This window comes from Meles meles, chromosome 5, assembly GCF_922984935.1.
Source record: "Meles meles chromosome 5, mMelMel3.1 paternal haplotype, whole genome shotgun sequence".
In the NCBI taxonomy this organism is placed as follows: Eukaryota; Metazoa; Chordata; class Mammalia; order Carnivora; family Mustelidae; genus Meles; species Meles meles.
The window spans coordinates 9,285,958-9,312,056 of record NC_060070.1 but is presented as its reverse complement, the minus strand read 5'-3'; the positions used below and the strand labels follow the sequence as shown (position 1 = coordinate 9,312,056).

Genomic DNA, 26,099 nt, shown 5'->3' with positions numbered 1-26,099 from the left:
TCAATTTTAAAGTAACCTTTCCTCTTTCCACTGCAAACCTGCCCTCCTCACTTCTTAGCCTTTTATTTCAGGAACCCAGGACCAGCCTAAAGACACGACAAAGGAACAACTCCTGTCAAAATCCGCTAGCTCCTGTGTTTCCCTATAAAACCCCCAAGCCCCTTCCTCCGGGCGGGGCTGGCAGTTTCTTGGAGGAGGTAGCCTGCTGCAGCCTCCTTTGCCCCGCAGAGGAACAAAGCTATTGTTCCTCTTTATTCCCAACTCTGCCTTGACATTATATTTTGGCTCCAAAGCATGGAGGTTGGTTTTTGGTCAGCATGTGCAATGGTGTGGTTGGGTGTCATAAACAGGCTGGCCTAAAAGCCAGACCCAAAAGAGTTAACATGATACACGTTGATTTACACAAGGTACCGAAAGGGGACAATGAATCAGTGGCGTCAGAGGTCAGGATAACCACCACCTTCGGGGCTGGGTGTTGGGGAGGTGGTAACTGGAAGGGCGGATGACGGGGTTTCCGGGGTGCTGTTATGATTCTATCACTTGATCACTTGGGAAGACTGAACAATCTTGTGCTTACAACTTGTATCCCATTTTCCATGTATCTGTACTTCAGCGACAGGTACCCCCTTACCCCCCACCCCCAAAGTTAATGCCAGACTGGTAATTCTCCAGTTCACAGCTGTTCTTCAGAATACAGTCATTCACACTTGAGGTCGGTGTGAAACCCCCTGCAGAGGGGAACACGTTTGAATCTTCAAGGCTCTAGTCTCTCTTGAGGTTTCCTTGGGGGCAGTGAAACGTTTCAGGGTTTCAGGAGCGTCAGCTTCGACTGTCCTCCTGCTAAAGACCTAAACCGCTGGTGTGCAAGAGCCCCTGGGTGTGGCTTCAGGTGGCTTCGCTGCTGGGGTCCCGGGTGATGTGGGGACAGCGGCAGATGCCCCGGGGCGGGCCCTGAGGGTGCACCGCTTCGGCTCCGGCCAGACAGGAAGGAAAGAGAAATGCGTCAGTTGTTCCAACGTGAAGAAAAATTGACTTCCTTCTCTCCAGGACGGGCGCCCCTGTCTCTTCTCTCGAAGCAGATGCCAAGGTAGGAGAACATCCACGTCCAGCCATCCCGGTGGGTTTTTCCGTGGGCGAGGCGGGTGGAGATGACGGTGATTGTGACTTCTGCTATGTTAACGACATTGCGAGGGCAAGAGACAAAACCAGAGAAAAGTTAGAGGATGACTTCTAATTTATTGAATAGCATACGTTTAAAATGTAGGGTGACCTTCTAAAGGGAATGGAGAAAGTCCTTGAGACTTAGAAACCAAGCCAAACCAAAAACACACTATCTGAGTTACAGAGTGTGAATTTTTTTTAAGGTGGTATATGTTTCGATGGCATTTATATTGTATTTGTACTGGGTTTATTGCGTTTGTTTGCTTTCTTCTGTGGCTTGTAAATTCGTGTACCTAGAGTTTATTACTGTTCTGTTCTGAATCTACTTCATAAATTCAGATTGTCTTGGTCACCAATAATTTCTAGTTTGGACATGGAACGTAAATATACTTTAAAAATTTTTTAAAAAAGTGAATTAGTTGGGATCTAATTTAAATTTCTTTTGGTTAAGCTTCTTTAACCCACAAATGCATTTCTTGGCAAGAGGAGAGTTTATGAGAGAAAAATACATACTGGATAGTGAGGATCTACTACGAAGTTAGACTCAGTGTCAGAAAAAGTGTTATTCAGCCAAGATAGTGGGACATTCTAACTTCTTAGCTTTTCTGCCTGAATAAAGCATAAGGCTTTGAGGTTAAGCAGCCCTAAATTGGAGTGTGATTTTCCGTAAATGACTTGAGCACTCCAAGCCTCACCTTCCTCATCTGGAAAATGGGCGTACTTACTTCACAATGTTGTTTTGAAGACTGAGGTCATGTAGGTGAGTCCTGGTCAGACTGGCCCAGAGTAAGTGTTAAATAAACAGTTGCTTTCGGTCCAACAACAAGGTTAGCAATTAGTATGAGTAGGAGCCTGACAATGGAATCATCTTAATTCTCATTTCCTTACGCTTCCTTAAGAAGAGGTCAGTGTTTAACTTGGGTTCAAAACTGCACTTCTGGGGGGAGGATTTTGGTGGCAAGTGGAAGCTCATCCCCCTTTCTCCTGTGTCGGGAAGGATTCAGGTCTTCTAGATATCTAGATTTCCAATTCCACGCAATTTCACATATTAAGGATTTAATGTTTATACAACTTGTGGAGACTTTTAAGAAAACAAATACGACGTCAGGCATGGGGCGTTGAACAGGCCATGCAAGCCGGGGAGGCTGACCCTTGAGCCTCATCGGCTTCCTGGAAAAGCCACCTCTGATTAAGTGACAAGAGAGACAAAGAATTGATAGACACGCATCTCGCCTCCCCTGGCAGAGGCGAACCCAGCCCGGTTGGGGCTGGAACCACAGAGACCGCGTCATCCACATTCATTTCCCGCCTTGGCCATGTGGACTGCTGTTCTTTGCGGCTGCGACAGGCTTCCAGAAAGAACACACAGGAGCAAAAAGGGACGACCTTGTCACATGCAGCACCAGGGGCGGTGTCGTGACACACCAGTTTCAACCCCCACCCCCGCCACGTCCCAGGCAGGGTGGCGTGGCTGTTCTCGAGCTGCAGCCTCTCAAGGAAACCGCTGTGGTCAGAGCAGAGCAGCGGGGCTTGGGGCCCCCGAGGTGACCTGCGCCGTGGCCCGTTGGAGGGCTGTGGCTGTGGGGCTTTGACAAAATTCTGCAGTTTCCCTTCAACATCCCGTCAGCGCTGACAGCCCTGGTCACATGCACACACACCCCCACAATTTGCCGCCTTGCCACTGTCCCGGTCCCCTGGTCAGGGGACAGGGTGGAAGGACAGGGGACCCCTGCCTGCAAGCAGAGAATGACTCCTCTCCTGGCCTCCTCGCTCTTCTCCCTCCGGGCTGTGGTGCTCATGCTGCCCCCTCGGCAGGTCTGGAAGCCAGTCAAGCTTTGCTGTGAGGCCGAGGAAGGAGACAGAATATTCTGCAGACAAAATGGATCGAAGTGTGGAGCTGCATTTAGGAGCGGACCCAGCACCCTCCCCCCCCCTCCCGGGGTTGCCTTTGTCCCTATCAACCTCTGAGAAATGTGCTATGGCTTGATGGCTGGTTCTCCTACTTTTGGGGGTTCCCACAGGGGGGACAGTCTGCAGGGAGGAACGACTCTGTGTCCTGCTTGCTACATCCCAGCCATTGCTCTAGGTCCACCTGGCTGATGTCCTGAATTCCCAGATCAGTCCTGTGAACAGCTCTCCAGGGCAGGAAGGAAGCAGAGAAGGGAAGTGAGTCTCCTGGAAATTAAGCCACTGGCCCAAGAGCACATGGCTATGCCCGGAAGTTGGGTGGGTTTGATCCCGGATTGTCTGGTACCCCAACCAACGCGGAGATGGGACAGTTTGGTGTAGAGGGTTTCTCCAAGCGGCCGTGGGAGATTTTTCCTTCAACATGGTGCTGTAGGATTGGTTTTCTTTGTTAATTAGTAAGTGTAATGAGTATACTCAGTATCCACAGCACTCCAACTGATAGTTGGAGTGCTGTGAGCAAAGGCAGACACCATTGCAAAGTTACAGACCTGCAATGGAAAAAGGAGGTCGGGCTCCCTGTAGGTAAGAACAGAGCCCGACTTCTTTGCTTGGGACAGAATAAATGTGATGTAAGAGGCTGCCAGGTGAATGGGGCAGTGACCGCATAAGGAGCAGCTCAGAAAAGTGGATCTGGGAGACTTCATCCCTCCAGCTAGGCGGCTGTGACTTTCTGCACGAGATCATTCAAACAAAACACTTTGCAGCGCACTTCTCACCTTCCAGAATAACTCAGATTTTCCCGAAGGCTGGAGCTTTCAGAACGGGGGGCTTTGCCCACTCACCGGACTATTCTGACTTCCTACTCCGCGTGAATTCATGCTTCCTGCTTCGCAAGCGAACCCACGTGTCTCAACTTGCACTGCGTTTCTCAACACACTCCAACCATTAAGGACCAGCTTGCGGGGGGCGGTGGCTGAGGGATCACTAAATCCCAATGTCGCCACTGGAAAGGACTCTTGAGTACAAGCCAGAATGAAGTCAGGGTCCCCTTGGAGACCTATGCAAAGGAGAAGGGTGTTATAATGAAGAAGGAGTGGCTGATTTTGATTGTAAATATGGGGAAAGTTCCTGAATTGGGTAGCAATTACTCTGGACCTTGAAAGATGAATGTTGATGGTAATGACATCATTACTACTACTGCTAATTACGGCTAATACTTACCACCTGCTTATTCTAGCGACGTGAGTCTGGATGTGTATCCACACGGTTCATCCTCACAACTACTCGGGGAAGGAGGTGCAGTAGTTCTCGGGATAGACAAGGAAATTCCATCCCAGCAGGTTCCGGTAACTCGCCCAGGACTTAGCAAGGAGCAGAATTGAGCTCCTCACCCACGCAGTCAGGCTCCAGACCTGCTTTCCTGACTGTCCCCTCGCTGCCTACGAGTAGATTTGATTTTGGTGGACAGAGGAGAGAACAGGAGCAAATGCACAATGTGCTTGGGGAACAGTCTCGAATGAGTTCACCACGGGAGCGTCGGAGCCCTCACGGAGAAGTGGGGATCAGAATAGGAGGACACCGGGTCGGGGGGTCAGGAAGCCCCTGTTCCTGCCTCGGAGCCTTTTTATGGGCAGTGGAGAAGCCAGGCTCCCGTGCTGGAGGAAGAACGCCACATTGTCACCCTAGGATTGCTACATACACTGTCCCCCACCTAGCGAGACCCCCCCTCACCGTTCCTCAGACCAGATCCTCCCCCTCTCCCAGGCTCCACGGGCCTCACCTTTGCCACGAAGACTATCCTTTCCCCCGTCACCTTCTCCCTCTGCCTCGCCAGCCACTCTGTCCTGTCACAACAGCCCCCGTGGGTGACAGCCATCAGCATGCCAGCCAGCGTGCACAGTCTGCTCGGTCCCCCGGCCGCTCTCCCTGTGACGCACGTCATGATGGTGACAAATGTTCACCTCCCACCGGACCTGTCGTCTGGACGGTTAGTATGTACCATGGTACGAGGAACACGCAGCCGATTTTCACAGGTTTCATGTCGTTCTTTACTACTTCCGTGCTCTGCTTCAAACCTTCACATCAATCAGAACATCCACAAGAGAAGTGCGTTGTTTTCCCGATGTTGCAGCGAATACGACTAATATTCCAGCGTGGTTTCTACTACGGGTGACCAGGAATGGAATTTGTAAAGGTGTATGTCACCCTGCGAATGCCGGGACGTGGTTGAAATTCTGATTTTTCTTGGTGGTTACCGTGGGCTGTGCTGCCCACTGACCCTCTCTGCCACCCCAGAAACCTCTGTTGACTAGGAAGTTCACTAAAACACGATGGAACTTTAAAAAATTACAAATAAGTAAATTATAGCCAGGGGCCGGGGGACACTTTGTCTTGGATAAATAGACGATGAACTAAGAGGAGCTTCAGTGAAGCGTTTTTGAGTGATTTGCAAGATGGATCACACCGGAGACTGTCCAAGTCGGCGGTTGTTACAAAACTTCTAAGAATTCAAATGCCAGCCTAACCGTGATAAAGCGCAGAACTTCCGTTCAAGAGGATTGAAAAAAATGCACCTGAAATGATTCAAAGATATTGTATTGCAAGAAGAACTCTGGGGGGCACCTGGGTGGCTCAGGGGGTTAAAGCCTCTGCCTTCGGCTCAGGTCATGATCTCAGGGTCCTGGGATCGAGCCCCGCGTCGGGCTCTCTGCTCAGCGGGGAGCCTGCTTCCTCCTCTCTCTCTGTCTGCCTCTCTGCCTACTTGTGATCTCTGTCTGTCAAATAAATAAATAAAATCTTAAAAAAAAAAAAAAAAAAGAACTCTGAGCTCTCCACCACAACCTGGAGACCAGATCTGAAATTCCATACGCAAATTCATAAGCTGAAGCTCCCAAAACCAAACAAGCGAACCACCAATGAGAAACTCTCACACCAATGAGAAAACCATTCTCTCTTCCCCAAACTCCATTCTCCTACAAACCCAATAATGTGTTGAAACATGAACAAGAGAATTCTATAACTTCATTTATAAGTGACCTTAGAAATGATTGGATCTTCCAATTCAGTGGTTCTTAAAACTATGAAACTTTATTTTTAAGTAGGCTCCGTGGGTGCAGAGCCCAGTGTGGGGCCTGAACTCACAGCCCTGAAACCAAGAGTTGGACACTTAACCAACTGAGCCACTTGGGCACCCTTTAAAATTATGGAACTCAGTGCTCCCTCATTGTAGGAAATATATTATATTGTGGTTCACCTTTTACTATCCAGAAACAGAATTCGCATATACTATAATCTACCTACACACTTCTCTACTACAATGCAGTTATCATGATAAAAGGAGAAATAAGAGGACTTTATAAATCATATATTTTAATTACCATATAATGTGTACTTGGGCATGTAAACTACATTAGAAGACCCAGTGAAGTCGTCAGATAGTTGTGTAAAGAGTCATGTTGACTTTGACATTTACAAATGCAGATTGTCAGCAGCATATGGCAGGAGTCATTCAGATACTACAAGCAGTGTTGCCCTTGGTGGTGCAACTTCCTGAAATGATAAACAATTCTTTATTTAATTTATTTTATTTTTATTCCCATACAATGTATTATTTGTTTCAGGGGTACAGGTCTGTGAGTCATAGTCTTACACACTTCACAGCACTCAGCATAGCACATACCCTCCCCGATGCCCATCACCCCGCCACCCATCCTTTCCACCCCCCCCTTCCCTCCAGCAACCCGCAGTTTGTTTCCTGAGGTTAAGAGTCTCTTACGGTTTGTCTCCCTCCCTGGTCCCATCTTGTTCCACTTTTCCCTCTTTACTCCCCAGAACCTCTCACCCTGCCTCTCAAATTCCTCATATCAGAGTGACCATATGATAATTATCTTCCCCTGATTGACTTACTTTGCTTAGCGTAATACCCCTAGTTCCATCCATGTCATTGCAAATGGCAAGATTTCATTTTTTGATGGCTGTATAATATTCCTGTGTGTGTGTGTGTGTACACACCACATCTTCTTTATCTAGTCATCTGTTGATAGACATCTAGACTCCTTCCATAGTTTGGCTACTGTGGACATTGCTGCTATAAACATTCAGGTGCACGTGCCCCTTTGGATCACTACATTTGTATCTTTTGGGTAAATAGCCAGTAGTGCGATTGCTGGGTCATAGGGTAGTTCTATTTTCAACTTTTTGAGGACCCTCCATGCTGTTTTCCAGAGTGGCTGCACCAGCTTGCATTCCCACCAACAACGTAAGAGGGTTCCCTTTCTCCACATTCTCGCCAACAACTGTCATTTCCTGACTTGTTAAAATTTTAGCCATTCTGACTGGTGGTGTATCTCACTGTGGTATTTCCCTGATGCTGAGTGATGCTGAGCACTTTTTCATGGTCTGTTGGCCATCTGGATGTCTTTGTAATGTCTGTTCATGTCTTCTGCCCATTTCTTGATTGGATTGTTTGTTCTTTGGATGATAAACAATTCTTGTCAAAGTTCTAAGTGAAACCAAGTACAGCTTTCCTTCTACAGAATGGTTGCATTCAGGAAAACTCAGAGTATATTAAAATTATTATTATATAAAATTATATATTATATATAAAATTATATATTATATATAAAATTATATAATATATATAATATATAAAATTATATATTAAAATCCTGCAAAATATACTTTGTGTTTATATGAGCGTTACCTTTTATCAGAGAATTATAGTATTTTCCTAGTTGAATTATCTGGTGAGGTGGTCAACATTTGCATGGGGAGGCAAGACAATTCTTTGTCACTGTGACAGCCAAAAACACCCACCCCACAAATTTCTAACGATGTAAGTGTGGTACCGTGCTCATGCCAATCCTGGATGAGTTCCAGTGAGATGAAGCAATCGTGGCTCAAGCCGCCAAACCAAGCGGGACACTAGGAGGACCCTGAACACCAAAGAGAAAATATCTTCCTTGGTTTCTGTGAAATCTTGCTATGAAGGATCCTGGGGTGATGTCCAGAACCAATATATGACCCTGGCGTGATGCTCTCTGCAGTCCTAATGGCATCATTTCAAAAAGTCACCCCTGGTTTATAGAGGATCTGGAGACAGAGCCTTCAGGTTAAAGGAAGAAGTACATTCCATCTGAACGATAGAAGGCTTTACTCATAGTAAATATTAACCAAGTGCTTGAATGACTGAAGGTTGACAGAAGCTAGGATCAAATATCCAAAAGTCAAGAATAAAAAACACAGGGGGTTGGATACCAAACACTACCCTCTGGTTTTTTAAGCTTTATGCCAGCATTACCTGGGAACACCATATTTTGATCTCTATTTGAAATGCTTTCAGTGAATTATGATTTGGCGCTAGCTTCTTAGCTTTAAGATCAGTATAATAATGACCCCTCAATTTTGCTGCTTCTGCTGAACCATGGCTTAAATAATTATTTTCTCAGTCTATGCCCTTTATACTTCAAGGAGGTCCTTCTCGCCTTCCTTTCGTTTATCAGAGTGATAGAGATCACATAGATTTTTTGTTTGGTTTTGTTTCATTTTGTTTGGTCTTGCCTTGGCCACTAAGAAGGTCAGAAATACATCTAATGCTCAAGCATGGCGACTGTTTCACTGCAGGTTCATGGTGGAATGATCTCTCTCCCCTTTCCACTCTGACGCTGACATCTCTCTGACTTTAATTGTCCTCTATGTGCTTTTATCGTAAGCCACGTCACAGTCTCATTACACAGTGGATAGAGTATAAATCACCAGGCGATCAAGTCATGTGCTTAGCACCTGAGCAGTGTGTGGCGCTTGGAAGGTCCTCGGTAAATATTTATTGAATGGATGGATGGATAGATGGATGGATCCAAGAAGAAACCACATTTTACTTTTCCGCAAGTAGGAGTGAATGGTCACTGGGGGGAGGATAAGCTCCCTCTCATCCATGAAAAGGGCCCTTCCCACCGGAGGCCCACAGCTATGTGATAGAGGGTAAGGAGCATTTTTGTGTGATCACTGAATCCTATATTTCTTTTTTTTTTTTTTAAAGATTTTATTTATTTATTTATTTGACAGACGGAGATCACAAGTAGGCAGAGAGGCGGGCAGAGAGAGAGGAGGAAGCAGGCTCCCCTCTGAGCAGAGAGTCCCATGCAGGGCTCCATCCCAGGACCCTGGGATCATGACCTGAGCCGAAGGCAGAGGCTTTAACCCACGGAGCCACCCAGGCTCCCCTGAATCCTGTATTTCTATAAAACCCAACTTCCCGAGCGAGTGAGCATTGCTTGTGCCAGGATTCCGCCAGTGGGTCAACTTGTTGCCATCATCCCCAGCCTGTACCGCACGACGGAGCCAGAGCACGGAGCACAGAAACCACCGGAAAAGAAAGCTCAGTGCACACAAATCATGTGTTTTGAGACAAATGCAAAAATCTTCATTGAAATTACTTGAGAATTGGGTCAACTGTGTAGTTCTTGGTCCACTGGTAAATAAGAAGGAAGAACCAAGAGGCAAGTTCAGGAGAAATGGGCTCATAAAGTTGACAACATATCGGCCAGTTTGCACCTTACCCCTTGTTGCTTGATTGTATTCCATATCGGTTTCCTCTTTTCCAGAGACTCAGAGCCTCGGGGAACTAAGATCTGCAAGTTCCATCTGTTCATCCAGAAACTGGGGGCCACAGAGGTTCAAGACTTTGCACCCGTCACGCAGGGATTACCAGCCAGTCTGGGCTAGAGCCCAGAGTCCTTGTTGCTTGGTCATTTCCCCACCTTCTGGATAGGAAGCCTTTGGAGGGCAGGCACTGGTGAGTACTTGCCTGAGGACTAGAGGCCGAGAGTGCCCCTTTCAGAGCCCTGTGCCTTCCTCCTCTTCACTCAACCTGTGTGTCTGGGAAACCTGTGTGTTGTACTCTGTCCCACAATAGAGTAACTAACAAATCTAGACTCCCTTAAGCCGTCTACGGCCATACCACCCTGAACGCGCCCGATCTCGTCTGATCTCGGAAGCTAAGCAGGGTCGGGCCTGGTTAGTACTTGGATGGGAGACTCCCTTAAGCCTTGACTGCCTAGCCTACAGGGCCATGAACTTGGATGGGAAAAAACTTACATCTTTGTTTATCGTCCTCCAATTAAAATTTAGCACTTCTTTCCATTATGAGTACAGACATCAAACCAGAGTAGAACTAGCAGGACTGGTGACTGTCACTAATAGAAATCACTCGTATTTTCATACCACGATGCATGTTATAGATATTTCAAAATATTACTTACAATCATCACTACTTTGGAATTACAGTAGTTGTTAGATCACTGCTAGATCTCATTATTTCATAAGTCAGTGAACATATATATTACTATGTTAAAACATTTCAGTATCAACGATTTCCTTCGTAATTCAGTGTATTTTATTTTATGCATTTAAGTACACAGGCTTCACCAGGCTACCAAAGACTAAGGAGAGATTCTTAACCCTTTTTCCTTAAAGAAAGTGATCCCTTAGGGCTCTATTAGCCTCTTATTCAGTGACTTGTCGTGGATCATAAATTAACATAATGTGGATTTCTGCTGAAGCCCAACAAAAGTTTAGCTTCTAAAGCAATGAAAGGAAGTCTTATTCCTGAGACATTCGTGTAGATTTGATAGCAAAATGATGTTACTGAAGGTCTATTGTCTTGATCTACACTTTCTGCATTTCATCGATATGTATCTAGCCATGCTTTATCAATGCAGCGCCATGTCCTTGGTTGGGGGAGGAAAAAATTGAAGGTCATGTCAGCCCAATGTCTCCAATAGTGGGGGGACAAAGCAGGGAAATTTGTGCAGAACCTTTCAACCAGCATTAAACAGAAACAAGACCCCATGGATAAGACATCCTTGAAAACCATTAAAAACCATAATTAATTGATAGGCGGCGTGGTGTTCTTTCGTACTTCCCCAACTGATTACATTTTTTTTGAGTTTTGAAGTTAATTGTAAAAATAATAGTTAAGTATTGAACACACTGAGTACTTCTAATGTATTTTCAGTTAGGATGATGTATGTTAAACACAGACCTTTATGCCTGTCTGATCGCTGGAGACACTGGATTTATCTTAGAATAATTCAAGTTCAGAAGTCTGTGGCTTTTAGAAACACAAGAACGCCAATTTTAATACAATTTAAAATCTTACATTATCACGATGGCAGAAGGTGCAAAGGTCTGTGTGGAACGTTTTGTGCATCCAGAAGTGATGTCGCAGACAGACACAAGCCAGGAAAATGAGGCCATTTTTGTTGTCTTTTTTTGCAGGCATTCAACGGGCTGGGCTTTTAATGACCATTACTCCTGACCCGAAGCACTGGAGGGGAAGGGTAGCTTCTGAATGTCCTCGATAGTCTTCTAACTGCCAGTTCTGAGTTCCCTCAGGTTGGGGCTCACTTCTGCTTTTGCAGAAATTATCTGCTTGGAGCCATGCCTGATTTATAGCAATCTCTGACAAGACCTCAGACCAGAGATATGCTTTTGGCTTAGACGGACACCGCAGGCAGCGGTAGGGCTCCGTGGAAAGGCTCCCTGGGTGGCATGAGGCTCTGGGAGCCACGAGTTCAGCTGGGGGGCGGCCTCTTGGGGCTTTCTTCTCCCAAGGAGTGTGACGCAGTCAAAAAGGAAAAAAAAAAAAAGGCCAAGCAGCTGCCGATGAAATAAGAGAAGGCGCACTGTGAAGCACGTGGGGCTGTTCCAGGGCACTCTGAACTCACGCACAGCCCAGGGGCGCTCGGTCATGGAGTGACCCCCGGCTCGGGTCTCTGCACCAGAGAAGGCATGGCTGGGGAAGTCAGCCTGAATTCCCTCCAGGAGCTGGAACGTGAGGTCATCCTCCAGGTCCTGTACCGAGACCAGGCGGTCCAGAACATCGAGGAGGAAAGGATCCGGTATGCTGTCCTCCAGGGCGCCCAAGTCTTGGGGTTTTCCTGCTTGCTGCCTACTGCCACCTGCTTGCTCACTGCTGCTTGCTGGCCGCAGGGCATGTGGGCGTCTCCTCTGTGAGGGGCCCGTGAAGGGCAGAGGCCGGGTAGCCCTGCCCTCTAACCGGGCTCCCCACAGTGGGGGCGCAGGGAGGCTGCTCTTGTCATTGACTTAAAATAATGCCTTTTTGTGTTAAGTGTGTTGTCTGGTGCTTGTCCCTTTGCTACTTGGCAGGACTAATTCAAAGGAAGGTTTGCAGGCTTCTACTATACCTCTCAAGGGACAGACCGCCTGCGAAGCATTGCTTGAATTGTTGGTTGGGGAGGGGGTCACCGAAGGCACACAGAAACGTTGAGAAAGCCGCGTGGAAAGAGCCGGTCTGCTGCGGTGCTTCCTGTCGCCTTCTTTGTGTGCTTTGGCTTCCAACTTGGCTTTGAGGGAAGGGGGGGCATAAAACGTGAACCTGCTCAGCCTGTTCTTTGACTGATCTGTCAATAGGAAATTTCTTTCCTTGTCTGTCTAGAAGCTGCACGCACTGTCGGTATGAGTTAACACTTAACAGAGCAGGGCTAGACTGTCAAAGCTGCCGACTGGCAGCGGCCAAGATCCACTATACCAATGGCAGGGTCATGTTTGTCAATGTCTGTAGAGGACACAAAGACTGGAAAATAAGTACGTGGACCAGGCTTTTGATTTTGCTTTGTTTTGTTTTAAAGATTTTATTTATTTGACAGAGAGAGACACAGTGAGAGAGGGAACACAAGCAGGGGGAGAGGGAGAGGGAGAAGCAGGCTTTCTGCTGAGCGGGGAGCCCGTTGTGGGGCTCGATCCCAGGACCCTGGGATCATGACCTGAGCTGAAGGCAGACGCCCAAAGACTGAGCCACCCAGGCACGCCTGATTTTTTTTGTTTTTAACGGCAGAACTCTTCTAGAATCTGCCAAGAAAAATACACATAAAATAGATAAATTTCGGGGCAACCCGATGCTTAAGGAATGAAATTTGCAGGTTAACTGGAAGATACAGTGTTCTTTTTTCTATCCTCCCCTGTTGTCTCAAAGCTCTCTGAAATGGACTTGTACTTTTTTCTGCTAAGAAGTATAATGCGCTGAGCAAAATGGAATTGTCTCTGGTGATCTGAGGTCTTTTGGTGATTTAGAAACATCCTGAAAGCCAACAAAGTAGCATGGACTCTGCGGTCAGGAGGTTTTGCTCCCGAGGACACAGAGAGCAGCGCAAGTCCCGCAAGTGGAATGAACGCGCTCTAGCTTCTTGGGGCTGGCTTCTGTCTTCTAAAAGTGGCTAGCAGAGACACTTCATGAAAGAATGCTCTGGTGACTAACACCTCTTCCGGGGCCAGTGTAAGGTCCCTTAGCACTTGGGCTGCCGTCTCAGGGAAAGACGGACTAGAAGTGAACCAACCACCCACTGAAAAACAAAACAAAACCCACAAAACAATAGTTGGGACGCCTGGGAGGCTCAGTCTGTTAAGCATCTGCCTTTGGCTCAGATCATGATCCCGGAGTCCTGGGATCGAGTCCCACATCAGGCTCCGTGCTCAGTGGGGAGCCTGCTTCTCCCTCTAACTGTTGCTCTCCTGCTTGTGCTCTCTCTCTGACAAATAAATGAATAAAATCTTTAAAAAACAGCAGCAAAAGCAGAACATCAGTTCAATAATTTTATTGGGTAACTTAATGACAAGGGCAGGCATGTATATCTTTATAGATCTTTCCATGCCTTCTATATTAAAATGGATGCTATTTTCTCTGTGTTTTGTTTTGTCCTCTCTCTGTCCTTGCTAACCATTAGGATGTCCTTTGGGCCTGGAGGGATGAGCCTCCAACAAAACTGGTGGCTAACTCCTCTGTGCTACACACTTTTTAGGGTTTGCCTTTGAATCCTCCTGGCATCTGTGGGAGGTGAGCTTTTTCTCATCTCTGTTTCACCGTGGGGAAAATCTCTGAGCCTCTTTCTGGAGAGATTGAGATCCCTCGTTCGCACAGCCGTGTTGTTAGCCGGGCGCGGTGGATGCCAAAACCCCTTCTTTATTCTCTTGCCGGGAGCAGTATTCTCGGGGCCCTCGCCATGTAGGGGTATGTCTGGCGTCTGTCCTTTCATTCATTCATATCTTGTCGCTTGACTCTTTGGGCTGCAGGAAACTGAAGACGCACTTGCAGCACCTCCGGTGGAAAGGAGCCCAGGGCGTGAGCCAGGAGCACAGAGAGAAGTCATGTGCACGCTGTCAGAGCGAGCTGGGCTTCCTGCTGAACCGGGGGGCCGTGTGCAAAGGCTGCAGCCACCGCGTGTGCTCGGAGTGCCGAGTGTTCCTGAGGAAGACCAGTGCCTGGAAGTGCACCGTGTGCTTCGAGGACAGGTGAGATGGCCGGGGCGCTCACGTCCCCCCTGTGGACTCTGGCCACGTGGATAGTCCCAGACCTGCTGCCGACAAAGGCGCTGTCACTCCTCAAGGTTGATCGGTGTTTACAGAGGGCTTCGTAGGAAGCTACCATCCTAGATTTGGAAGTTACAGTAATTTAAGAATGAATCAAATTACGTAAAAAGGGTTTTTTTTTCTTTCAATTTACAAACGTTTGTTTATAGTGGCTAAGGATGGGCTGATCCAGGAGTGAAGATTCATTTGGATTTTGTAACGAGGTGCCTAGATTTTCTTAGAGCTTAATTTATCACTTTCAGAGAAAGTCAAGCGAATTTTAACATATTAGAGTGAGCCTATGTGGTGTTATTTATTTATTTTTAAGATTTTATTTATTTATTTATTTATAGAGCAGGGGGAGTGGCGAGGGAGTGGAAGAGAGAGAATCTCAAAGAGACTCCCCGCTGAGCACGAAACACCACATGGGGCTCGATCCTTGGACCCCAAGATCAGACCCGAGCTGAAATCAGGAGTCAGATGCTTACCTTACTGAGCCACCCAGGCAACCTATGTTATTATTTTTAAAAAAATATTTTATTGAGGGGTGCCTGGGTGGCTCAGTGGGTTAAGCCTCTGCCTTCAGCTCAGGTCATGATCTCAGGGTCCTGGGATCAAGCCCCACATCGGGCTTTCTGCTCAGCAGGGAGCTTGCTTCCCCCTCTCTCTCTCTGCCTGCCTCTCTGCCTACTTGAGATCTCTCTCTGTCAAATAAACAAATAAAATCTTTAAAAAAATGTTTTATTGAGGTATAATTGACATGTGACATTACATTGATTTCAGATGTGTAACGTAATGACTTGGTATTTGTATACATGGTGAAGTGATCACCGCAATAGATCATGTTACCGTCGTCTTTATCTGTACTTCAATTCTGAATGATAACCTTGCCGGGTGGAGTATTCTTGGTTGGAAGCTTTCTTCCTTTCAGCACTTTGGATTGGATTTATCATCCCACTCCCTTCTGGCTGCAAATTTCTGATGAAAAATCTGCCAATTACCTTATGGGCATTCCTTGTCTGTCACAAGTTGTTTTTCTCTTGTTGCTTTTAAGTCTCTTTTTAATTTAACTTTTGACATTTAATTGGGATGTGCTTGATTTGATCTCGTTAAGGTCATCTTATTTGGAATTCTCTGGGCTTCCTGGACCAGGATGTCTGTTTCTCTCCCCAGGTTAGGGAACTTTTCAGCCATTATTTCTTCAAATAATTTTCCACTCCTTTCTCTCTCGCTTCTCCTTCTGGCCCCTATAATGTGAATTGTCATTCCACTTGATGTTGTTCCCGTAGGTCTGTTAGGCTGTCTTCATTTATCTTTCTTACTTCCTTTTTCCTTTCTCTGTTTGGGTTGGCTCCACTGCTCTGCCTTCCAGACCGCTGAGCTGTTCTGCCTCACCTGGTCTGCTAGAGCCCTCCGTGTGTGCTCCAGCTCTGTGGCTAATGCGCGCCACCTGTTGTTTTCCATCTCTTTGATGAAGTTCTCATGGTGTTCATCTGGTCTTCTCCTGAGTCTGGGCGGCATCTTTATGACCATGACTTCAAATTCTTTATCAGGCATATTACTTATCTCTCTGCACGTAAGGCATTTTTCTGAGATTTTTACCTTGTTCTTTCATTTGGAACATACTTCTCTATGTCTTCATTTTGCTTCACTCTCTGCTCATTTTTTTGGCTTTTGTATGTGTGTTTTGTTTTTTGTTTTTTTAGATTTTATTTATTTATTTGTCAGAGAGAAAGAGAGAGAGAAAGCGTAAGCAGAGGGAGCAGTAAGCAGAGGGAGAAGCAGGCTCCCCACTAAACAAGGAGCCCAATGCAGAACTCGATCCCATGACCCTGGGATCATTAACTGAGCCAAAGGCAGATACCTAACCCAGGTGTCCCACTCTGTTCATTTCTGTACATTTCTAAACTGCAATCTCGCCCCATCTTAAAGGATTGGCTTTGTTGGGTGATGGACCTTGTCCTTCAACCTTGCCCCAGCTCTTGGTTATCTTTCCAAACTCTGTGATTGTCCAAGAAGCCTGATTTATTCTTGCTAGGGCTCCATTGGTGTGCCAAGACCTGTTGGTGTTCCAAAGGGAAGGATCTGTTGGAACCTTGTTTCGGTCTGATTGGAAGCCAGACCCCTAGGCAGCAGCTTTTAAAGTACACAAATAGACACAGTCCTGTGGGACCACAGTCATAAAATCTGCAAGCCTCCAGACCAAGAGATCTAAAGGACACCTTGGGTGGAGGTTGCTAAACTCAGGGTTCCAGCCAAGTGTATAAGCTCCTTCCTCGGAGGTCCCAGAGAGCTGAGGCAAGGCCAGGCTGAGTGCAAGGATGGGGTCTCCCTGCCTGGGTTCCCTGAGATCACCTTCCTAGCTTTGGGTTGTCTGCCCCTCAGGCAAAAGCTCTAGGCCAAGGAGATCGGGAGACTGGGAATGTGCTTCCGTCTACTGTCTGTGCTGTGCCCTGAGGGTTGTAGCCTGCCGGGAACTGTCTTTGCAATTGTTATAGTCCCCTGGAGCCCAGGAACACAAGCCCCCTGGGCACCCGGACCAGGTGATCAATGCGTGTCCTTTGTGTGGGCTCCAGGCACCTGCTGGCTTTGCGATGCAGCTGGAGAGTGCAGGGGTGGAGCGCGGCCACCATGGCCACCAGTGTTGGGAAGGCAGCGGAAGACGGCCTTGGCCGGGCGTGCTCTCTGGCTTCCGCGATGCTGCAGGAGAGCGCCGCGTCCGTGCACGTCTGCGTGTGTCCCCATGTGTCCGTGCACGCCCGCGTGTATCCACGCACACCTGTGCAGGCCGCTCAGGAGCAAGGCAGCGGGAGAGTGCCCGGTCTCTGTGTGCCGCCCACGCTCGCAGAGGAGAGGGAGAGTGCAGAACCGGTGCTCATCTCTGGAGAGAGTCCGACCTGGCCCCGGCCCTTTGGCAGAGGCTGGGAGATGAGCAAATGAATCTCCTTCACTCACAGTCTAGATGCTTTTCAAACTTGCTTTTGTCCTGGGTCTCTACGTCTCTATGTGAGTGAGACTACATGCCCCTTGGACTTAAGTAAGCCCCACTGTTTTTTCTAAGTCAGACCTTTTGGGGGTGCACCTCTCTGGTGCAGGTCCCAGGGGTTGGGGTGCCTGGCAGGGGACACAAACCCCTCACTCCTCTGGGAGAAACTCTGTCTGTGTGAGATTCCTCCCTGTGGTGTGTCTCTGTGATGGTGGTGAAGGGGTGTTCGGTGGCATCGTGTCTCTGCCTCTCCTACCCACCGCGGTGTGGTCTTTCCATCCTATGTTGCGGGCGGCGGTTGGGCTGGTTTTCAGTCCTTCTTCAGGGGGGTTGTTCCATATGAAGCTACAGATCTACGGTCTGCGGGAGGCGACCGAGTGTTCGAGGTCTCCCTGCACCACCGCCTTCCCGTGCAGCTTTCCGTAAGGACTTTGGGGAGAGGGATAAGCTGACTTCTATCGGATACTCAAAGAAATGAGTAGCTTTCTATTAGTGCCGGACTGAATCTTCATGTATTTCAATCTTTTGGTGTCACGAGGTATTTTTAAAAAAAGTTTTTGACATGGAATGGGCATTTGGAACTACTCATTTTGGAAAATGATAAACAGTACCTTTGGCTGGGGCTCCCACTTTTCAAAGCAAGAATGGTCTGGTCATTGATGACTTGAAAACACAATAGAGGTTGTCCCTGTTTGTTGGGGACAGCACGCACAAGGACATTGCAGAACCTAGAGGAGGGGAGACACTCGTCTGGTGTGATTCTAGAACAACCAGAGACTTGGGGATTTGAAAAGAGCTCCTAACTGTTGCTGCAGATGGGAGAGTACCCAGGACAAAGATCAAGAGAGGCACTCACACCGCGGGGGACCGGTGGCTGGGTTTTCTGTCCCCCTCAGTCGGGAGGGCTGTGCTTATTGGGTCCCTGGCATTAATGATCTCAAATTTCCTGTTCCTTTGCAAGGCTTAATTTCAGCCCCTCATCCAGAGAAGAAGTGAAGTTATTCAACCAGATTTCTTTGCTCCTGAATAGCACACCTTGTACTTGGACAGCAGCTCGCCAAGACAGGCTGATTCGGTCAGCGCTAACTCCGCGCCCCTCACACATTTCGTGTCTCTTTGGTTTGTTGAGGCCGATGCCCTTCAGCCTTTGCTTTTTTCTTTGTCTTTCTTTCTTTTAGATATAATTTTTTTTAATTAAAAAAGTTTTTAATATATGTATATTTTTGCTGGTACAGCTGCTCTGGAGAACAGTATGAAGATTCCTCAAGACGTTAAAAATAGAGCTTTTTCCTGTTTTTTAGTGCTCCCCGCTCAAGCCCTTCGGGCTTTTCTTATCTCAAGAGGGAAGGGCAGGGAGTTGCCGGGAGCTGTCTGGGCTCTTGAGAAAGGAGGTAATAATTCCAAATAATGTCCAGAAAGTCTTAAGATTTTCTTCCCTCCTTTCAATCAACTGCATGTATTTGAAATCTAATGGTGACCATTGCCTGGTAAGGGATTAAACGCATTGGCGTTTTTTGTTTGTTTTTTTTTTTTTGTCTTCGAATAGTTCACTGTAAGTTAAAAACCACACTGGGAGGATGGCCGAGGCCGAGGCTGTCTCCTGGGAAGGCAGCCCATTTTGAAACCTGCACCCAAGAGGGTGTTGTGACCTCGCTGTTGTAACTCTACCTTCTAAGTACACAAAGTGTGATTTCTAAAACCCCAGTTTCCTTATTGTGAAATAAGGATGCTTTTCAAAATACCATAGATAATTGCATTATGGGGCATGAAGTGCCTCAGGAAATCATGGGGAGAGAACGAAATAATTTATAACGTACTCCGCCCCTCTCCTTTCCTGGCGACCCTCTGTCCTCTCTCTGGTTTTGTCTCCTCCCTGGACCCCCATCCCAGAGAGAAGGCTGGCAGAACTTTAGAATACTTGATGGTCATGGCTGACAGGGGTTGGGGGTCCCAGGTGGGGGACGGACCCCGGAGGCTTTCCTCTCCCTGCAGCTGCCTCAGCTTGAGACTCGGTCCTTGGGAAGAAGTGGATCCGTTGTGGGACCAGGAGGAGGGAAGAAGGTTTTTTAAATCAGGAAAGGGGAAGCTGTAGGACGGTGATTGAAAAAAACAAAACCAACTGACAGGTTGTGGCAGTCAGAGCAAAAGGCCTGTGGGACGTGCTGGCCCTGGAGTTGTGTCGAGTTCCAGGATGTCTTTGAGCTTTCTGCTTCAAGGCAATTTTCCTCTTAGAGCTGCTAAGGGGACACCGGGGTGATTCAGTTGGTTAAGTGTCTGCCTTCGGCTCAGGTCACTAATCACAGGGTCCTGGGATTGAGTCCCGCATCAGGTTCCCGGCTTAGTGGGGAGCCAGCTTCTCCCTCTCCTCCCTGCTTGTGCTCTCACTCTTTCTGTCAAATAAGTAAATAAAATCTTAAAAAAAAAAAAAAAAGAGCTGCTAAGTGTCCCTGGGAGCTCTGACAAGAGAGGGGTGAGTTGGCTCGAGGCGATTTTCAGAGCATCTATATTTGGAGTATTTCTGGATGAGGGTCAGGACCAGGGAGGAAGACAGGCATCATCAGGGAAAGAGGACAGCATGGGGATGAGCGTTTAGCATTTTTTTTTAAAATACTGCATGTCCCTCCCTCCGTTCCTTCCTTTCTTTTTCTTTCTTTCTTTTAAAAATTGTGTTCAGTTAGCCAACATTTAATAGTGTTCGGTGATTCATCAGTTGCATGTAACACCCAGTGTTCATCACATCACGTGCCCTCCTTAATGCCCATCACCTGGTTACCCCATCCCTCCACACCTCTCCCTTCTATAACCATCAGTTTGTTTCTCAGAGTCCAGAGTCTCTCATGGTTTGTCTCCCTCCCTGATTTCTTCCTGTTCAGTTTTCCCTCCCTTTCCCTGTGGCCTTCCACTCTATTCCTTATGTTCCACATATAAGTGAAATCGTATGATAAATGTCTTTCTCTGCTTGACTCATTTCACTCAACATAATGCCCTCCAGTTCCATCCATGTTGATGCAAATGGTGGGTAGTTCATCCTTTCTGATGGCTGAGTCATATTCCATCGTGTATATGGACCACATCTTCTTATCCATTCATCTGTTGAAGGGCATCTTTGCTCTTTTCACTTGGCTATTGTGGTCATGGCTGCTATGAACGTTGTGGTACAAGTGCCCCTTCATTTTACTATGTCTGTATCTTTGGGGTGAATACCCAGTGGCGTGATTATTGGGTCATAGGGTTGCTCTATTTTCAACTTCTTGAGGAATTTCCACACTGTTTCCCAGAGTGGCTGCACAAGCTTGTATTTTCACCAATAGTGTGAGAGGGTTCCCCTCTCTCCACATTCTTGCCAACATTTGTTGTTTCCTTTCTTGTTAATTTTTGCCATTCTAACTGGTGTAAGGTGGTATCTTATTGTGGTTTTGATTTGTATTTCCCTGATGGCTAATGACATGGAACATTTTTTCATGTGTCTGTTAGCCATTCCTATGTCTTCTTTGGAGAAGTGTCTGTTCATATCTTATGCCCATTTCTTGACTGGATCATTTGTGTTTTTTTAGGTGTTGAGTTTGGTAAGTTATTTATAGATCTTGGATGCCAGCCTTTTATCTGAAATGTCACTTGTAAATATCTTCTCCCATTCCATTCCATTGCCTTTTAGTTTTGTTGACTATTTCTCTGCTGTGCAAAAGTTTTTTATCTTGCACATTTCATTTAAATCTTGAAACTGGGCAATGAGGATTATTATCCTAATTTTATAGGTGAAACAAGAGGCTAAGAGACAGAAAGTACTTAGCCCGAGGCCAGGAAGTCAGTTAGACTAGAGCCCTGGTCTCCTGAATCCCATCCCTTCTAGATCTCTGCCCTCTCCTGCCTGCGGGGAGGAAAGCCACTCAGAAGACCTTGAATCTTGGGCCACGGGAAATGGGATGTGAGCATCGATACTTTGCCAAGAGGAAGCCGTATCACAGTGCACCAGTGTTCTGCAGGGCGGGGCCAGGGCCCGGGGATGGTGACAGCCAGTGATCCACAGGAACATCTTGGCAGTGAACCGGGCATGAAGTGATAAGGCTGAAGGCAAAATGAAATTGAGAACAAAAGAGAAGCAGCGGGAAGACCTCAGGAAACAAAGACACGTTGAGAAGGACTTGGAAGAACAAAGTTGGTGAAAGTTGCTTCTAGTCATGAGGGGCCATGTGTTGTCCTCAGCAGGAGCCATCAAAAGAGGGCGATTTGGGAGAAGGAAAGAAGAGGAAGAGTTGTAAATGCATCCTGGCTTCTTGGCTCAGTGGTCTTCCCCCCGCCCCCCACCGTGTACTGACAATTCCCTCGATGACATGGCACGAGGCAACAACCACGTTGAAATGTCAGGGAGACTAAGCTTCATATTTGCTTGTTTGCTTGGTTTTGAAAAATAAGATTGAACTAGATGACTGTGGTTCACATTGGTTTTTTTTTTCCCTTCAAAATCATTGATTGTGCAGTAGCGTCCAACTTCATGGGTCTAGAAAGGACCTGTTCATCCTCCCGGAAGCAGATGGCTGAGGAATCATAGGTGCTCAAGATGTTTGCCTTTCAAACTGTGATCTTTTCCTCTTGCTTTGTACTGGCCGTGACCATAAGCAATCATTCATTCCTCAGTCTCAGATACTCGTTGGGATGTCCTTTCTCTCTGTTGCTTCAGGAATGTTTGCTATTTATAAATAATTAGAACAGACATTTTAGAGGTAGGGTTTCAAATGGTGGGAGGCAGTATGGTTGATCCCAGGATACTTTCTTGGGCTGCTTACATGTCTCTGATCTACTCTGCTGGGGGTAATGGAGAGAAACTTAAGGGTGCCCAGTTACAAATGGAGATGCAGACCTTGGCATTCATTATCACATACTTAGTTCTCCGGTTGGGATTTGAATTACTGCTGCAGAGTAGGAAGGGTTAAGATGAGATTTTGGAATTTATTAAAGGGGATATTTTGGTTGTTGCTCCAACACACTTTAGGGTAGGATTTAGGTGTAAAGATATCATTACAGAATGATGTACTCCATTGTTTGCATTGTGTGAAATAATTTTTACTGACAATCAAGTGACTTGTCAAGATAAGTTTTACAGCAGTTGTGTTTCCTGCTTAGAGTAAGACGTTTGGAAAATATAATCAGAGTTTGGAAATATATCATCTTTGAAATTTCAGACCGATGTTCCCAGCATTTCCCTAATCCTACGTTTTGATAAAATACCGAATCCTCACTTCATATCCACCAAGGCAAATGTAGGGGAATGGTAGAATTTACAGTCTTTATTGTAAATGCTTCTGCTCTTCAAGTGAGGAAAAGGTGTAACTCTACGAAATACTGAAAAGGAACTGAATGCTGGGTGTGGTGTGGGGGGCCGGCGAGGAAGGATGTTAGCTTGGTGCCGAGGTTAAAGTGACATGTCTTTGCCGCCTCTCTTCTATTTCAAAACCTGATTTTTTTTTCTAATCTGATTTTTAACATCACTGATAGAAATTATGGTCGTGAGTTTCCCAAGAAAAACTACATCAAGTTGAATATATTGCGTAAATATGAGACATCGTCATGCATGTGCACATTTTCAAGAGATTAGCCACTGAAACCAGCTTTACAAGGGAAAAGCCTGTTGTTCTTTAACGTAAGGTTTTTGTCTTCTTCGTTCTGACTTGGAGATGGCATCTGTTTTGGTGTTCACAGTCTAGCGTGGCTGTTTCACGAGGTACATATTCAGCGTTTTCTGTAGGAATATGGTAGATGATAACTGTACGTAGGACCATGACGTTCTTTGTAATCCTCGGGCCCAAGTGGGAGTAATGACCATTTAGTGTTCTTGGAAGCCCTTGTGCTACTAAAGCATAGAGTAAAAAAATGAGAAGTGTCCTGGACAGTTTTGGGAAAAGTTTACTTTTGAGAAGTTTAGTTTGTACTTACTGAAGGGAATGCTTTCACAATAATTTGAGTATCATTCCTTTTTTTGAAACTGAAATTTCTTCTGCGATCAGTACTTGATTAGTCACACAGGCCTTGCTTCTCAAACCTTTCTTTGAGGTTAGTAAGCCTTCCGCACCATTAACGCTCTTGTTTAGACTTGACGTTGTCACCACACTCAGCACAGCGGAAACTTTTCGCCCTGGGGGGAAGACCAGCACGAGGAGGCTGCTTTCCTGGGCTGGCGCTTTGCACAGTAGAGAGGCGCTGCCTTGGTTAACACTCTGAGCTAGAGCGAAGGGTCCTGGCGGATGGAGGGATCCCGGACAGGCTTGTAGTTCCTTTGAAGTCATGTTTTCATCGGAATGTCCACAATGCCATGCCCATGTCCGTGCATCCCAGCGCCAGAGAGAAGTCGTGTGGCTTGAGTGGTTTTCGATGATTCATCTCCTGCACGGTTCCGTTAATGCAGATAGTTAAGAACAGACAGTTTGGTTCAAAGAAAGTTGCCCATGGATTTCTAGCTAATGTGAAAGCTGACCTCAGTATGCTATACTCCTCTGAAATGCCTTCTATCTTTGGGATGCTTTGGTGATGATAGGATTCGATTTTGTGATATCTTTCCAAGATTCAAACTTACACGTGATGATTCTTTTAAGAAATTAACAAAGGTGCTTCTTTAAAAGGAAAGAAACGTGTCTGCCTAATTCTACTATGTACTTTGCTACCCATACGGATAGTGCTTTTGTTTTTTAAAAAAAGATTTTATTTATTTATTTGACAGACAGAGATCACAAGCAGGCAGAGAGGCAGGCAGAGAGAGAGGGAGAAGCAGGCTCTTCGCTGAGCAGAGAGCCCGATGAGGGGCTCGATCCCAGGACCCTGAGATCATGACCCGAGCTGAAGGCAGAGGCTTTAACCCACTGAGCCACCCAGGTGCCCCGGATAGTGCTTTTATAAGTACAGAAATGAAGTTGTCAGATAAGAAATCAGCTATTCCTTCCTTTTTTGAAACTGTAAAAACCTCCTAACGAGGCAGTGAAACTATTTACTTAAACAGAATCCTCCAAGCACAGGTTTTGCCCCCTCTGAAATGGTCACTGGGGTTTAAGGCTCCATAATCTAGAGGTGGTAGGTTCACGTTGCCTAACGCTTGGGAAAGGAGGGAGGATGCACGTAACATCCTATGCAACGTATGATCTGACACATTAAACCCATCTGGGTTAATTTTCGGTTTGATTTAGGAAATGTATTTAAAGTTTGAATCTTCTCATAAATGTCGATAGACCCTAGGGCCAACGCAGACGACATGCAGTTTTCCATCTCAGGGTCGTGAGCTCAAGCCCCATGTTGGGCCTGGAGCCCACTTAAAATTAAAAAACAAATAAGTTTTAAAATGCTGACAGATCCTAAGAACTAATATACTATACTAGTATATTATATATATATATTTTTTATTAATACATAGAATATAGAATTATGATGCACCACTGGCCGGGCAGCCTGTGTAAACAGTTTCCCAGCTGGGACCCAGTCCGGGTCAGTGGGCTGGGGCTGCTGACGGGCCCGTCTGGACACAGCAGGTCAGCAGCCGCCGGCCTGTCCGGAGCAGCGGGGCTCTGCCTGGCCTCGGGCACCCCCAGGGACCATTCTGCCAGGGTGGGAAGAAAGGTACTTTCTTTCTCATCGACCTTTGAGAGGCAGCAGCCAGGATGGAGGCGGCCCCGGGTGGGCTGGGCGCTCGCTGCCGGCTAAGCGCTGTTCACACGTGATCCTGCTTCGTGCCACTTTCAAGGGCAGCTCATCCTCTCCTCGCAGCCAGCGGCCTGGTTTTCCTCTCTGAGTCTGCATCCGTCAGGGAAGCACGGCTTGGCCGGGAGGCCACAGTGATGTGCGGAGCTGTGAGGCCGCGAGGGGGTGAGTGGTCTGGAGTCATGGGCCCCTTCAGTGACGCGGCGAGCCTGGCGGGCCCTGCTTCCTCCCTGGCCCTTTGCCACCTGAAATAACAAAATGAAGATATTAAGGTTTTGTTTTTTTTTTTAAGATTTATTTATTTCTTTTAGAGAGGGAGAGAGAGAGCTCGAGCGGGAGGGGCAGAGGGAGAGGGAGAGAGCATCTCCAGCAGGCTCTGTGCTGAGCGCGGAGCCCGACTGAGGGCTGGGTACCAGGACCCCAAGATCATGACCCGAACCAAAACCAAGAGTTGGATGTTTCGATGACTGTTGCCATCAAGGCGCCTCTTCATATTGGTTTATGACAAAACCTCGCAGCTTTCGAACACTCACACAATAAACCAGTGTTCACCGCAGCCTTATTCACAAAGTCACAGGACAACCCTTTGTCCGTTCACTGATGAGTGGGTAGACAGAATGTGATGTATACGTGCTGTGCGGTGTCATTCAGCCGCGACAAAGAATGAGATTTCATACAGGCGCAAACAGGGGTGAGCTTCCCAAACACTATGTTAAGTGAACTAAGGCAGAGGGGAAAATGTATGATTCTACTTACTTGATGTACCCAGAGTAGAGTCAGAAATTCATAGAGACAGAAATCTTTACAAATGTTACTCATTTTATCATCTTGAAATACGTATATTGTTAGATAAATTGTTACTTTTGTGTCCTATAACATCTCCCTCCGTGATTGTGTCACCTGCGTAGTTCTACGATTATCGTTTACAATTATTAAACCAACTCTAAGGTTTAACACATCTGAGCGCTCATTGCCAATCTTTTGAGACCATGATTTCCCA

General features: G+C 46.7%; 1 protein-coding gene and 1 pseudogene across 3 annotated transcripts in view; both read left to right on the top strand.

The window, feature by feature from the left end:
• Positions 1–936: 936 nt before the first annotated feature.
• SYTL3 (synaptotagmin like 3) overlaps positions 937–26,099 on the top strand; it is an 81,420-nt gene continuing 56,257 nt past the window's right edge. For all 3 annotated transcript variants that reach the window (XM_046006441.1, XM_046006440.1, XM_046006439.1), the window contains exons 1-4: positions 937–1,087; positions 9,672–9,862; positions 11,347–11,969; positions 14,158–14,376. In XM_046006441.1, coding sequence (XP_045862397.1) covers positions 11,860–11,969; positions 14,158–14,376 — 329 coding nt within the window. In that variant the 5' untranslated portion in view covers positions 937–1,087; positions 9,672–9,862; positions 11,347–11,859. The remainder of the gene's footprint in view (positions 1,088–9,671; positions 9,863–11,346; positions 11,970–14,157; positions 14,377–26,099) is intronic.
• LOC123942948 lies at positions 10,014–10,130 on the top strand (annotated as a pseudogene).